Below are 16751 nucleotides of genomic sequence, written 5' to 3' on the forward strand. Positions count from 1 at the left end.
AGGGAGCAGTCATATTATGTGGAAGGCCAGTGAATAACTTTACATTCACAGATTATATTGACCTCACAGTATTTATCATAACATGCCCAAAATTAAATTAATGATCAGTAATAGTAGTTGTATTAATGCAAGATAAAAAGAGAAACCAAATCTCATCAGGCAGGGAATAAGCGGATTGCCTGGAGGAGTCATGAAGAGATTACCCTACTCCATATGCAACATTGCCCAACTGGTTTGATTCACAATTGGGGGTGGGGAGGATTGCTTTTTCTCCATCTTCTGAGTTATCTGACCATTGCTGGAGGCAAGATTGACGTTTACTTACACACACACACACACACACACGCGCACACATCCTATATTTATCTGATATTCCAAAAACAGTGACTGGTGAGGAGATGGAAATCTTTCATCTGTTGCATAAGAAAAAGAACTGGTTACTACTTAACAAGGTGAATCACCTCCTGTGTTACTACATCCTATGTGGATTCATAATTTACTCTTATAGAATGAAATATTTTCCAGAATATATCAGTAATTATATCTTACATTTGTTCATAACATTAATATTTTGAACATACCTTTGATTGTATTGTCCTTAGATTGACCATGTTCATGTCACAAGGCATGGATGAAATGAGTGGAGAAAAGGCATTCAAAATCTGTGGGACACCGAACTCCGCATCTGTAGTCATTGGAATTACAGGATGATTTATGAAAGAAGAAGTTATATGGCTCAGAAGAGAGGGAAAACTGACTGATGACTTCTCTTCTTTCTATAAAAAAGTAGATAAAACCACTTTGCATTAAGTTTATATATAGTTGTCTCAATTAAATGCAAGTCTGTAAAATAAGACATACTAGTTAATCGTTTTTACAAACAACAAAGACAAAACTTCTCAATCAGCTGCTCATCTGCTTCTCTAGGAATGTAACCATTTTTTATTAACTGGTCTTCAAGATGTATTGCACATGTCCATTCCGTTTTAGCTGTGTGAGTGCCAGTGCACTGAAGCCAGAGAACTTTTTCTGATGGTAGCACCCATTGGGGTGGAGCATGTGCCCTCTGCATGCTTGTTCAGCTAGCTGAGGTTATGAAGGGGCAGAGCTGCCCTGATCCCCCTCAGTTCCTTCACACAGGGAACCAGAGTTTGCTGTGGCTCCAATGTAGAGGAGAAAGAGGGTGGGTCATGGAATGGACAGGTGCAACACATCTTAAAGAACAACACTTACTGGACGGATATATAACATTTCTTCAAGTGCTTGCACATGTCAATTCCACTTTAAGTGACTAACAGTTCCAGATGGAGGAGGAAATGGGAGTCTACCTAAACAAAGACCACAACACTACTCTCCCAAACGTAGCACCGTCTCTTTGGGCTTGAGAGAGCGCATAATGAACACTGAATGTATGAACAGAGGACCAAGTCACAGCCCTGCAAATGTCACTAATGGGAATGTGACCTAGGAAAGCAGCTGATGCTGCTTGTGCTTTCATAGTGTGCTAAAACCCTTTGAGGTTATGGAACCTTAGCATTACCGTAGCACAGATGAATCAAGAAGAAACCCAGGAAGAAATCATCTGTGAAGAGACAGGTTGCCCTTTCATCCTGTCAGCAAAGGAGATGAACAACAAAGGTTAGGGTGGAGATGCCCTAAACTCTTTAATCCTGTTCAGATAAAAGGCCAACACTTTATGAATGCCTCAAGTATGAAGATTTTCCCCATCTTTTTGGACAAGTGGTGTCAAAAAAATGTTAAGTACGTAAGCTGATTTAGATGGAAAGCCGACACAACTTTAGCAAGAAATTTGGGGTGTGGATGCCAACTAACTTTATCTTTATAAAACAATATCTAAGGAGAGTCAGCTATTAATGAGTGAAGTTCTGCTACCACCTGGCCAAAGTAATGGCCACCAGGAATGCTACCTTCATCAAGAGATGAGAAAGGGGGACGTAGCTATAGGTTCAAATGGGGGCACTATTAAAACTGAAAGAAGCAAACTCAGATCACAGGATGGTGTCGGATCCCTAATACAAGGCAAAGGTCTGTCCCAACCTTTCAAGAACCTAACAGTCACAGAGCTAGAAAACAGATCTTCCATTCACAGGAGGATGAAAAGCAGAGATGGCTGCCAGATGAACCCTCAGGGAGATGCTAGAATGACTGTTTTCCTTTATTCTGGATTAACTGCTTTAATTAAACTGAACAGGAGCTCAGGAAGAGGAGGTATCTTTCTGCTAGGACCACACAGAGAACCTCTTTAGTTTCTTGAGGTAATCATATCTGGTAGAGGGTCTTCTGCTATTTAACAGCATATTTTGCACTGTAAGGGAACAGACAGCTTCCTGGAGAGTTAATTACTGAGCAATCCAATAGTCAGGTGGGATACAAAGATTTGCTGTGGTTCTGCAAAACTATGCAGGACCTGAGGAAGAAGTATGGAATATCAAATAAATCAAAACACTTAACACTTATGAGAATCAATGCTGACTGGATAGGCTGGTGCTATCAAAACTAGGATAGCATGACCCTAGTTGAGCTTCTTTATGCACCTATCTATCTATAATGTGTAGGGAAAAAACCTGTGTGATTATGGGGGGCATCAATCTGAGTGACATATGCTGGAAGGCTCATGCTGACAGTACTATAACATTCCTGGAATTTCTACACATTATAGATGAGAATTTCCTAACTCAAAAAGTGTTGCAACCAGCATGGGAGAATTCTATATTAGATCTTGTGCCAAAAGATAAAGAGGAACCAAGCACAGAACAAAAATTTATGGTAGTTTAGGTAGAAATGGATCATGCCTTGATTACATTTATAATGTGCATGCAGAATAAAGTTCAGACCAGTAATATAAATATAAATATTTGGTACTTTAATAAGTCCAATTTCACAAAGCTGAAAACAATTTGAGCCAAATCAGCTGGGAAGAAGAATTTAAACAGAAAAATGTGAATGATTTAAGAATACTTTACTAAATGCCCCTAAAGCCTCAATCCCACAACTGAGGAAGAAGGCAGCACTGATTTAAAAAACCAAACTGTTTAGAAAGAAACTGAAGGCAACTTTAAAATGTAAATGAAATAATATACAACAAATGGAACAAAGGGGAAATTAATAGTGACTAATATAAATCAGAAGTTAAAAACTGCAGAACATTGCTAAGAGAAGCAAAGGGACAAAAGGAGAAAAAATTATGGCCAGCAGAAATAAGGACAATAATGAATTTTTAAAATACACTAGAAACAAAAATAATCCTGACAATGGTATTGGTCATTTCTAGATGGAAATGGTAGAATTATCAATAATAATACAAAAAAGGTGTTCAATAAATATTTCTGGTCTGTATTTGGGGGAGCAGGGGACAGATGATGAAGTCTCACCATAGGTGTTAAGGCAATTCTTTCCATTCCATTAGTCTCTCTGGAGGTTATTAAACAGAAGCTAGTACGTCAGACATTTTAAAATGAACAGATCCAGATAACTTTCATCTAAAGAGTTTCAAAAGAGCTGGGTATAAGGAGCTTGCTGATTCTCAATAAGTCTTGGAGCATTGGGGAAGTTCCAGAAGACTGGAAGAAAGCTAAAATTGTGCCAATTTTAAAAAAAAGGTAAGCGGAATGACCCAGGAAATTATAGGCCTGTGAGCCTGACATGAATCCCAGGCAAAAATAATGGCTGATACACACTTAATAAATACTTTAATTAATAAAGTACTAAAATAGGATAATGTAACTGATGCAAATCAACATGGGTTTATGGAAAATAGATCCTGTCAAACTAACCTGATATCTTTTTTTGGTGAGATTACAAGTTTGATTGATAAAGATATGAGTGCTGATGTAATATACTTAGACTTCTGTAAGGAGTCTGACTTGGTACTGCACAACATTTTGATAAAAAATTAGAATGATAGAACATTTAACATAGCATACATTAAATGCATTAAAAACTGGCTCACTGATAGGTCTCAAAATATAACTGTACACAGGGAATCATCATTTGAACCAGTCTGTTTTCAGTGGGGTCCTGCCATGACTAGTTCTTGGCGCTATGCTAACATATTTATCAATGACCTGGAAGAAAACAAAAATCATCATAGACAAAGTTTGCAGATGACACAAAAATTGGGGGATGGTAAATAATGAAGAGGATAGATAATTGATTCAGAGCGATCTGAATTGCTTGGTAAAATGAGTGCAATATGTATTTTAAATATGACTACAGGTAAATGTATGCATCTGGGAACAAAGAATATAGGCCAAAGTTACAGAATGGGGGATTCTATTCTAGGATGCAGTGACTTTGAAAAAGATTTGGGGTCACGGTGGATAATCAGCTGAACATGAGTTCTCAGGCATGACACTATGACTAAAAGAGCTAATGTGATCCTGGAATACATAAACAGGGGAATCTCAAATAGCAGTAGAGGGGTTACTTTACCGCTGTATTGGCACTGGTGTGACCACTGCTTGAATAGTGTGTCCAGTTCTGGTGCCCGCAATTCAAGAAGGATGTTGATAAATTTATGAGGGTTCAGAGAAAAACCACAAGAATGATTAAAGGATTAGAAAACATACCTAATAAATATGCCTCAAGGAGCTCAATCTATTAAATTTGACAAAGAAAAGTTTAAGGGTGACTTGATTACAGTCTGTAAGCATCTACACGGGAACAAATATTTAATAATGGGCTCTTTAGTCTAGCAGAGAAAGGTATGGCATGATCCAATGGCTGAAAGCTGAAGCTTGACAGATTCAGACTGGAAATAAGCAATTTTTTAATAATGAGAGTAATTAATATTGGAACAATTTAACAGGGCTCTTGGTAGATTCTCCATCACTGATAATTTTTAAATCAAGGCTGGATTTTTTCTAAAAAAGTTATGCTCTAGAAATTATTTTGAGGAAGCTCTATGGTGCGTGCTATATGGGAGGTCAGACTAGATGATCACAATTGTCCGTTCCGGCCTTAGAACCTATGAAAGTTACTGTACAGGTATGTAATTTCTTTTTCTTATTCAAGTGTATGTTCCTATGGGTGGTCCACTGTAGGAGGCTCCCAAGCAGTAACTTAAATTGGAGGTGGTTGCTGAAGCGGCAAATTTAAGACAGTTTGGAGAACTGCATCACCCAAGAGAGATCTATTGTGAGGATTTTTGAGGGTGAGAAATGGAAGAATCTCACATAGACCATTAGTGGATCCTTCCACCAGCTGAGAGAGTTCAGAATTTCCAAGAGTACTGGGATGTTTTTGTAGAAGCTGTGTCTGTTTGGGGTATACTCAGACCGTAGACACATCTGAAGGTACCTGAGGTGCAGTCTTGTGTGAGATGTGACAAATGTGGTCCAAGCATTGTAGGTAGGTCTTTGCAGTTGTTTGTGTGCTGCACTGTACTGTCAAAACTAGACTGGACAGAGTGGAGAACCTCTCTTTCGGGAGACAGGTTCTGGCAGTTAGGGATTTTAAAGTGGCTCCAATGAAGTCTATCGTTTGGACTGGGATCAACACAGACCTCTTCCAATTGATGCTAAGGGCCAGAGACTGAAAGAGGGCTAAGACCCTTGGAAGTTATTCACTGGACCTCTAGAACTGATTGACCAGAGGAGCTAGTCTTCCAAGTATGGGAATGCTGTGATGCCCACTTGACACAGGTGGTTTGCTACAGTTGAGAGGATCTTTGTAAAGACCCTGAGTGCTGTGGAGAGGACTCAGTATTGGTAATGCTCTAAGTCTATTGCAAAACACAGGAAAAACTTGTGGGCAGGGCAGATGGCTACATGAAAGTAGGCATCATGAAGGTCAAGGGCAACAAACCAGTCTCTTGGATCTAGGGATGGGAATTATAGTAGCTAGTGTCACATCCTTATACACTGCAAAATGACATAGGTATTCAAATTTCTGCAATCAAGGATTGGTCTCCAGACTCCATCTCTTTTTGTGACTATGAAATAGTTGGAATAGAACCCTCTTCCAATAACTTCGGTGGAACCAGTTTGATCACTCCTAAGAACAGGAGAGATAGGAGCTCTTGCCTTAAGGACTCTTCATGAGAAGGATCCCTGAAGAGATGAGAATGTGAAATTCTTTCTTTAGTCTTGCAAAGGTGTTTAATAAAGTGTGTAAACTTAGAATAATTGTTAAAATCATATTTTGCAATAAAGCTCTGGTAGTTTGCAACTCAAAATTGAAGAGCTGCAAATGAGTAGGTCTAGTCACTCGGATTCTTTGTCTGAAGGATAAGGTCTAGAATAAGCCTGACTTTCTTTTACTGACCACATCCACCACCAGGGAATGTGAGGCAAGATGGGAGAACAAGTGTTCCATTCCCTTTGGTGGGATATAATATTGCCTACTTGAAAATGGCAGAATTCATTCAGAAGATTAATTGGTAGGACAATTTTCCGCAGGGAAGGGAGGCGTGATATTTAAAATGTCCACCAAGGAGTGCTGGGACTCCTGGATCTCTTCTACAGGAATCTGGAGGGAGACCGCTAGGCATTTCATAAGGTACTGGAAATCCTTAAAGTCATCCATGTAAGAAAGCAGTGGTGGCATTACTGTCTCATCCAGAGAGGACAACAGCTTAGCTGAAGGAGGCAAGTTATCCTCAGTTTGTGGCTTTTGTTCTTCTTGTGCCTCTTCTGGTACTCATGGAGCATGTGGTATTGGAGGATGTTCCGTCAGTGCTTGTGGATGATGGGTACCAGGGGCTACTGGACTTTCTCAGCCTGCACCCTGAAGAACTGTTCATCAAAGTGCTCTCAGAGGTTCCAGTAATTCCAGTGAGAAGAGGGATAGGTGAAGGGTTCCCAACAGTACTCATACCCCTGAGGTCTCTGGTGCCTGATGTGTTCCAGAAGGCCCTCTTCAGTAAATGGACTCATGGCAGTGTGACGGTATAATACTGAAGTTGAGTCCTGTGCTGAGAATTCAGAGTCTGAAGTATCTTCTCCTGGGCTAAAAGGGAAATCTCAGGTTGTTGTTGTTGTTACTAAGGGATGGAGTGTCATGTTGCAACTGTTGGGATAGTACCAGGGAGGGGACTGTGGTAGACTTTCTTAATGGGGGAGACTCCGTTAGTCTGAAATGAAAAGGTCTTCTGTGGAAAGTAATCTGGAAGGTGATGGTAGCGTAGGTGTGAAGACTGAATTAGTACCAGAGCCAGGAGTAGGTAATGTGATATCGGAGAGGTTGATAGAAGAGCTGCTGACCTTGCAGTTGTAAAAAGAAGTGCATGAGGGAGCCCTGGGTAAATCATGGTGTCGAGAGATCTCAGATAATACCAATGTAGGAGCTGCCCTGAGAGCAGAAGAATTCTCCATATGCAACTTTTTATGCAGTGACAACACCTTGGTAATGGATTCAATCGGTGGTACCCCTTACTGGACATGAGGTCTCCTGGGAATTTGATTTACAGGGTGACATACCTGTAAACTCTTTGTTTCCCTGTTAGGGGAAAGACGCTTCTTCTTTCTGGAAATCTTGGTCCCTGTGGCAGGTGCCAAGACTCCAGCAGTCTGTGAAGATGCCTCACGTGCTGAGGCCGATGTACAGAGAGGGAAGCAGAGCCCTCAGGAGCTAGAGAGCTCTCCCTTATGAGGAGCTTCAACCTACCCCCTCTGTCCTTTCTAGTCATGCCTTTAAATCCCAAGCAGACCTTGTACTTTGACAGAATGTCCCTGTCACTGTGGGAAAAAGACCTGTAGCAGACCTATCAGGAATTAAATCCTGGGGCCTTTGGCATAACTTAGTGTGCCAAATCACTAACTAAAGTCCTGAAATGGGGATGAGTTGGGGGGAACACAGCTGAAAGAGCAACTGTGCGGAAATTAAATAAAAGTAAAATGAAACGTGTCAAAAATTAAAAAGATAACTAAATATGAAATTCCTCTGTAAGTGTAAAGGGCAGGAAGCTGTAAAACAGTGGACATCAAATGCTCCATCTTGAACTGCAAGTGGGTAGGGTCCACATCTCCCTATATAACCTTGTAGAGGAGCACAGAGCCTTTCTATGCAGTTGTGGGCCCACAACAATTGCTTTACAATCTTCATTTGAGTCACACAGGTGCATGCACATTCTATGGCGAGCACCTACAGGCACATATACTCAAAGAATACAGCATCTCCACTGAATAGTTCTGAACAGTTCTCATATAGATCTTTCATATTCGTATTTGAAACAATTTTTCTAAAACATTTTCAATCACAAGTAAAACTTTTTAAAAATACCTAATTAACTAACCTAAATACAGAGTTCTGTACTTAACATTCAGTGTAAATGTAAGCAGCTAAAGACAGAGTTAAAACAGTAATTAGGATAAAATACAACATGGTTTTACAAAAGATAGATCCTGCCAGACCTACCTGATCTCTTTCTTTAAAAAGTTAACTGATTTTTTAGACAAAAGAAATACAGTAGGTCTAATCTAATTGGATATCAGTAAAGCATTTGATACAGCTCCATATGGGAAATTAGTTGAACTGGAGAAGTTGGGGGTTAATGAGAGAACTGAAATATGGATATACAACTGGCTAAAAGGGGAGCCTACAACAGGTCATGCTGAAAGGTGAACTGTCAGGCTCCAGGGAGGTTACTAATGGAATTCCTCAGAGATCTGTCTTGGGACCAATCTTATTTAACATTTTTATTGATGACCTTCACACAAAAAGTGGGAGTGTGCTAACAACATTTGCAGATGACACAAAGTTGGGAGCTAATGCCAATACAGAGGACCGAAATATCATAAAAGAAGATCTGGATGACCTTGAAAACTGGAGTAATAGAAATGGGATGAAATTTAATAGTGCAAAGTGCAAGGTCATGCACGTAGGGACAAGAATTTTTGCTATAAGCTAGGGATTTATCAGTTGGAAGTGACAGAGGACGAGAAAGAACTGGGTGCATTGGTTGATCACAGGATGAGTACGAGCTGCCAATGTGATGTAGTCATGAAAAAGACCACTGTAATCCTAGGATGCATCAGGCAAGGTATTTCCAGTACAGATAAGGAACTGTGAGTACCCTTATACAAGCCACGGGTGAGACCTCATCTGGAATATTGTGTGCAATTCTGGTCTCCCATGTTTAAGAATGATTACTTCAATTTGGAATAGGTGCAGAAGAGGGCTACCAGGATGACCAGAGGAATGGAAAACCTGTTTTATGAGATGAGACTCAAAGAGCTTGGCTTTTTTAGCCTAAGCAGAAGAAGGCTGAGAGGAGATATGATTGCTCTCTATAAACACATCAGAGAAATAAATACCAGGGAGGGCAAGAAATTAAGTTAATTACCAATGCTGACACAAGAACAAATGGATATAAACTGCCCATCAACAAGTTCAGGCTTGAAATTAGATAAAGGTTTCTAACCATTCGAGGAGTGAAATTTGTAATCATTAGAGGAGTGGAACAGCCTTCCAAGGGGAACACTGGGGGCAAAATACCTAACTGGCTTCAAGATTGAGCTTGATAAATTTATGGAGGGGATAGTATGCTAAGACTGTCTACAGTGGTAATATAGCCAATCTGTAACTGCTAGTAGCAAATATCCCCAAGGGCAGGTGATGGGACAGTAGATGGGGAGGATTCTGAATAACTACAGATAATTCTTTCCTGGTGTCTGCCTGTTGGGTCTTGCTGAAATGCTCTAGGACCAACTGATTGCCATATTTGGGGTTGGGAAGGAATTTTCCCCATGGGTCAGATCAGCAATGACCCTGGGAGCTTTTCACCTTACTCTTCAGTATGGGGCACAGGTCATTGCAGGTTAAATAAGTGTAAATGGTGGATTCTTTGTAACTTTAAGTCTTTAAATCATGATTTGAGGACTTCAGTAACTCAGCCAGATATTATGAGTCTATTACAGGAGTGAGTAGGCAACATTCTGCAGCCTGCAATGTGCAGGAGGTCAGACTAGATGATCGTAAGAGTCCCTTTAGGCCTTAAAATCTATGAGACTGATACTGAGGTGTAAAATAGCAAGGTGGCTGGCTGTTGTCAAGGGTTGTTGGAATAAGGGAAACTGATCAAAAAGCTTCAAGTGACTTCGGCTTCTGCGCAAAATGAGAAGAAAGAAAAGATACTGTCCTTCCCCAGTGTCAAAGTCTCAAACACCTTTTCTAGGTATCAAAGCTTCTATCTTCCCCACAAGTCAATTTCTATAATGTAGTTAACATGCTGTCCTTATAAAAAACTGCAGCACATTGCCATTTTGGGGGCAGCACACAAGACTGGATTTAATATCAAAATAAACACAATGAGTTATTTAATATTGATTGAATTACTGTCATATACAATAAAATCCACCATTTTTTTATTTACTTGAAACTGCCAGACAAATTATGTGCCAAACTGGAAGTTATCACCAGAACTCTGCAGGGAAAATTTTGCCACAGAATTCCGATTCTCTGTGTAGCTTACCACAGAGTACACTTGGCTTTGATCATGGCTATCTTCTTGGTGACAGAATCTAAGAGGGGAGTGCCACAGTATGGCAGCACTTTTACATACGAAACCCCTCACACTCTTGACAATCTGACAAACTATGGTCGCAATTGTGGATATTTTTTCTGGCAACTTCATATGGTCTTAAAGAAGGTGAGAGTAGCCTGCTGTAACGACAGGTGCCTGTCAGTTAAAGCTAGAATAGTGTACAGTCTAGAAACAAGAGAAAGGTTTAATAACTAACAATTAATAAATAACTAACAAAGTGAGTGGATGCTGCTCCTTGCTATGCAAAAGAGATATTAACCTTCAATAATCTTGACCTGTGTCATTTGACTGGAACCAAGAAATAAAGATCACACTGCTGTGTGTCATCTCTATTATGTACTATCAGAAGAGAACTGAATCTATGGCAAAAATAGAGCAAATAAAGACATCTGTGTCCCTCAGTATGCAAAGAAAACTGAAAAAGGATTGGAGGTGGCTGACGCACTTCCACATTTTCCTGGAAGCAGGTGGTATTTCAGAGAATCTGGAGATGATGAAATTCTTTACAATGGTACAAGTGGCAGGCCCAGAGGCTTTGGAGATCTATAGTGCAATACAGCAGAAGCAAGAAAATGACTGTAAACAGCTAAACAAAATTTCAAGAATACTATGATCCATGCAAAAATGTCTCTTATGTAAACACATTTTCTTTTCTAGGAACCAGGTGTGCCATTGAGTCTTATGTTAAAGAGCTATGTATTAGACCTAAATCAAATTAATTTGAACTATTATCTAGATAAAGCAATTAAAGACCAAATTATTTGTGATATAACTGATAAACAAGTCAAAGCAAAGTTATATTATGAAAAATTTGAATTAATGAAATAATTGAAGTTCATCTAATTAAAAATACATACCAAGGCATAAAAAAAGTAAACAAACAGCAGAGACCAGATATATTTGTAATAAATGCAGAGGTGATTATAACAGAAGGATTTCCAGCACAAGAAGTGCAGTGTCATGCATGCAATAAAAAAATTAAATATGTTACTCAAAAAAATTGCAAAGTATAAAATATATTCAAGCAAAATATATTAATGAACATATAGCTGGAGGACATATCTGTTACAAAAATCAGTTCTTTGTTGGTTCTCAATAAATTTGCAATGCAATTTTCTACAAAAATATTGGTGTGTGCCTTGAGAAATAAATCAAAAGTGAATTTTAAATTTTTAAAGAATGTGATGAGATGTTTAATGGACTAGAATGCATTCAGTATTGACATCACACAGAGAGATCTCAAAAAACGGAAATACGACTTTCCAGCTCCCTAAGTTACCTCTTTAATGCACTTATCTACTTGTCTTGTTAATAGTCTATACTACATTTTTGCATCTCCTTTTTGTGCAACGGTGCTGATAGATAATCAGTAGACGACGGCCTTTTTTTGGAAGCAGATTGACAGGTAACAGAAAATTTGAGTGACCGACCTGAATGGCACAATGTCATCTGGAAACAGTTCAGGTAAGGTGATTCCATCCATTTAGATACATTTATGAAACATTTTAGGAGCAGGTGGATATATTAAAGCCCAAGGATGAGATTTTCAAAGCAATGAAGATGATTTTACCCATGTCTTCCTTTGAAATTAATGGAAGATGTGTGGCTAAAGTCCCTTGCACTGCTCTGAAAACCTCAACCCTTGTTTTCACCTTTTTTTTGTGAAGTCGAAATCAGGTTTCTCAGGCTTACTTATGAAAACAGATTACAAACACATAGTATTTGAAATGTGGCTGAATTCAAGTTATTATAGGAACCTTAACTTTTACATTATCTGTCTTTAGTTTTAAAATACATAACCTTAATGTTGCATTTAATCTAAATATGTCAAGAGTGTGTGTGCAAAAGGTCTCTACTTTTATATTATACACTTCAGAATATCACCTTTTTACTTTATTAGAGAAGCTGAAGAGTTGATTCCATCAGATTCTATAAGCACCTATGCAAGGAGAAGATTTCTGATAGTAGATGCCTCTAATTTATCTGACAAAGAGGTAAGATTTGATGGCTGAAAGTTGGAGCTAGAAAATTCAAAATGGAAATAAGGTGCAATTTTTAATTTTTTAACACTGAAGTTAATTAACATTTTGCATAATTTACCAAGGGATATGATGGATTCTCCATCCTCTGAAAATTTTAAATCAAGACCAAATATCTTTCTAAAAGATATGCTCCTGCTCAACAAGATGTTATGGGCTTAATGCAGGAAATATGGTGTGAAATTCTATGGCTTGTTACATAAAGGAGGATGACTAGAGGATCACAATGAGATCTTTTGGCTTCAAAATCTATGACTCAAATGAAAACTGGCATTTAGCTTTAAATGGTACAGTGTAAGTATCCTCATCACTCCAGTGACTGATATCACCCACATAAAAACATTAATTCCAGCTCCTTTGTATATTATAAGTTCACTATACAATTCCCCATCTTTAGAAACTGCCTTCTGATTTTAAATCAACTCAGTGTTGTAGCTGCTGTCATTAGTCTCTACTTTTGCAATATCACACTCAGTTGGTCCTTCTCAGGTTTATTTCCCTATAGTGACCAAAAAAAAAAAAAAAGAGGGAGGGAGGGAAGGGAAGAGAAAAACAACAAAAATGGAGGGAATAAGAGGGGACATGCAAGGGTAAATATTTGTAAAAAGAAGAGAGAATCTGACCAATACTATTTCTGCATATAACATTCTCATATCTTTCTGGCTTACATAAAATGAGACTATTTAGATAGGTCAGATACATTTAACCAAAAAAAAAATCTGATATATGTAGGTATCTTTGGAAAGTTTTGTAAATGTTTGTATCTTCTATTTTATTGAAAATACAGCAAATAAACCCATGTAATTGCTCCCACCTCATCTACTCCATTTCTTCTCTCCAGGAGAAGTCGGAACAGATTAGCTGTGATCTTGTTATCTTGGACACCCTGTCCAAGGCCACGGTTGTCATCCTGCATAAGTCGACGGTCCATGATGACTTCCAATTGGCCTGAAAAACAAATACTGAGATTAAGTTGGTGATAGTAGTATGTGCTGCTTTTATTAACCATATAAATGTTATTACTGCAAACAGCAATAGTAAAAATAATCCAGATCATATTCCTCACAGCTGGAGAATTTATGATATCTATGGTTTTGGTAGGGTTCAATAAGCATTTTCATAATGTCCTGGTTTTGGTAGCTTCTAACATTCTCAAATTTTCACCTGGTTTTGGTTGCTAATAACATTCTCAAATTTTCTCCTATGAGGCTAAAATTTTCAAGCACTGGTCTCGGGAGAAGACATTTTATTTATTTATTTATTTATTTAAAGTTGGACAAAAGCTAGTAAGATATTTGAACTATGGGAGAATGAAAAAAGCACACTTTCCTTATTATAAAGGAAATTCCAGAAAACTATTTGAACAGCTCAAGCCCCACAACAGGGGAAGGTTGAAAATTGAAATTTTACATGAAAAGAGGTTACATATGAGTAACTTTTGTTCTTCAAGAGTTGCCTCTGTGTATTTACACTTATGAGATATAATGTCTCTGGCAACAGACTGCTAACTGCCTTAAAAAGCTTTTACCCATTGGGGTGCATAAGAGTTCTCATGTGAGGGTGATGTCATTGTCCTATTCCAAACAAGGGAGTGCACCGCCAACAGCCACAGTTCCTTCTTTCTAACCACAAATGTTACACAGAACTCCGAGATAGAAAAGATGGGTAGTTAGTTTCATAGAATTTAAGGCCAGAAGGGAAGATTGTCTAGCTTGACCTGCATATTTCACCCCATACTCCCATATTAAACCCAAAAACTTTATTTAGACTAAAGATTTTCAGTCCTCAAGAGATTAAACTAATGTGTGCCACAGACAGAGAACAGGACACACTGAGGTGCCATCAATGTCTGAGGCCCCTGCAAAGGAAGGGAATTGATTAGGAAAGACCTCCTAGCAGCTGCTCCATGTCCCATGCTGTAGACGAATATACAAAAAAAATCACTTAAGTCCCTGCCAATCTGACTTGGGGTAAAATTCCTTCTTGAACCCAAATCTGGCAATCAGCTGTTGGAGCACAGAGAGGGAAGACTTGTCTTCTGAAATCTGTGTACATTGTGTGTGTGGAATTGTCCCACCATCCAGTGTGGCTAGAGTCAGGTGTACAGAAAAGCAAAAGGTGAGAGTAGGCTAATGAGGCCATCAGACATCACAGTCTTTGGAAAAATTAAATGGTCTGTCTGGTTGTTCTCTGAGAGTTGCCCAGGGAACCCTGAAAAATTTCTTTTCTGGAAGAAAACCTCTGGTCTAAGTAGAGCTTAAGACTGCTCTGATGAAGGTGATCTGGTGTGCGGGTTGAAGTGAGGTTTTCTTCCAGATGACTCAAAAATTGTAAGACGTTGTATATGTATGGTACTTCTGAGGAGAGATGTTGTGAGTTGTCCCTTAGGAGCCAGTCATACAGGAATGTTAAGTAAATGTCCCTTGGCATATGAGGTGTGCAGCAACTACTGTGAGGTATTTGAAGACTCCCAGGTCTGCAGACAAACTGAAAGGAAGGACTACAAATTGGTAGTATCTCAGGTATTTGATATGTATGTTTGATTGACAAATGCAAGTAAGAGTCCATTAAGTCAAGAACTACATGACAATCTTCCTGTGATAAGGAAGGGATAATGTCCCCTAAAGTGAGTATCCTGAACTTGAATATTCTATGTACCTGTGGAGGTTTTTGAGGTACAGGATCAGTCTCCAACTGTCACTCTTCTTCGGGATGAAGAAATAGCAAGAATAAAATGCTTATCTTTGGTGTTCCTGTGGACTAGCCTCTATGGCTCCCTTCTTGAGGGAGCAATACATCTCTTCCACCATGACTTTCACGTGGCATAGGTCTGTGAGAAAGGAAGGAGGAAGATGGTGAGGTGGCCTGGTACAAAACTGGATGGAGCATTCATTGCAAATAGTGTCCAGTATCCAGCCATTCTCTCTGATACTTCCTGAAACTGTCTAGAAGGAAGGAAAACAGAAGAAGCACCAATTCAATTCTCTTGCATCAGCAACCAGTGAGAAATAGGCACTGGTGTCAGCATAGCTGTCCAGGCAAGGCCCACTAGCAGAAGGGGTATTAATGTTGCCAACGAAGTCTGTGCCAGAGTTGTTCTCACAGCCTCCAGGAGGGCTCTCATGGAGTCCTGTATATATAACAACATGAGGAGTTGAAGAAGGTCCTGCATTATATCCTTCCATGGACGTCTACATTTAACGTGAGGGAAAAGGCCTGGAATCTTAAGCTCAAGTCAGGTGTCCTTCTATGTTCATTTCCAAAGAGGTCAAATGTACTTCAAAGTAACTCCAACTGGAACCAGAGAAGTAGGCTCAGGTGAGAGTCATTCATTAGAAAAATATGTGGTGGGGCAGCTAGCAGCTTTGATGATAGATTCTGCTTCAGACAGAAATAAAGTATAATTGGGATTTGAACTGATGAGGTGTCCAAGTTTGTTTGTGCCAGGATGTCTGCTCCATACACCTGTCTAGAAGAAGTGAGAGTGGTGCCACATGATCTTCAAGGCCCTCGTGGTTCTGTTCATCTTATTGATGAGAAGGTTGAAACATGGCCTGATCACTTCCCTTTCTTCTTCCTTTCACTTGGTCAGGCCCTTTGCTTGGACTGTGATGCCAAGATAGTTGTTGGTACCAAAGAACTGGTCCTGAGTTGGTGCTGAGGGCAAGAGTGCTGAGGGAGGAGTAGGCATCAAGGTGTGCCTTTCCTGCATCATCTCCAAGGCTACTGAGGCCTTAATAGGCAATGCTGCTTCAGTCTTCAATGCCACTGTTGATTTAACCAACAACAGCATTGCCAGACAAGGGATTTATTTCCAGTATAAAACTAAGGATATTTTAGTTTCAATTCAATGATGGGTAGTGGTACGGAGAACAGGGCAGCAAAATGTACGTTGGGTCCTGTGTCAAGAGGATTTCAGGATAGAGTTTAGTTCTTGTACCCATGAAAGGACCTCCTGCAGCAGTTCAAGCTGTAAGCACTGAGAATCCAGATAAACCTGGAGCCTCAAACATTTCTCCCTTCTAGTGCGAGGAGTGAACGTGAACAAATAGACCCTGGGTTATTGAGTAGGTTTTACCCATACATAGAAGGCATCAACCACAAGTGTTTATCTTCAGTAAGATTGTCAGACAGAAGGCACATCTCTTGAAGTTTTTATGGGACTCCAGGTCGCAAACAGCTGAAGGCTCCCAGGACAAGGAAAGTGC

General features: G+C 39.4%; 1 protein-coding gene across 1 annotated transcript in view; it reads right to left on the reverse strand.

The window, feature by feature from the left end:
• The window catches only part of MAN2A1 (mannosidase alpha class 2A member 1), a 216892-nt gene that overhangs the window by 24817 nt on the left and 175324 nt on the right, over positions 1-16751 (reverse strand). Inside the window, exons 19-20 of the mRNA XM_067568482.1 lie at positions 13358-13491; positions 582-776 (exon numbers count right to left, since the gene is read on the reverse strand). Coding sequence (XP_067424583.1) covers positions 582-776; positions 13358-13491 — 329 coding nt within the window. The remainder of the gene's footprint in view (positions 1-581; positions 777-13357; positions 13492-16751) is intronic.

The sequence above is a fragment of the Emydura macquarii genome, unplaced genomic scaffold (assembly GCF_026122565.2).
Source record: "Emydura macquarii macquarii isolate MOO-44397 ecotype Brisbane River unplaced genomic scaffold, CSIRO-AGI_Emac_v2 contig_2897, whole genome shotgun sequence".
Lineage (NCBI taxonomy): Eukaryota > Metazoa > Chordata > Testudines > Chelidae > Emydura > Emydura macquarii.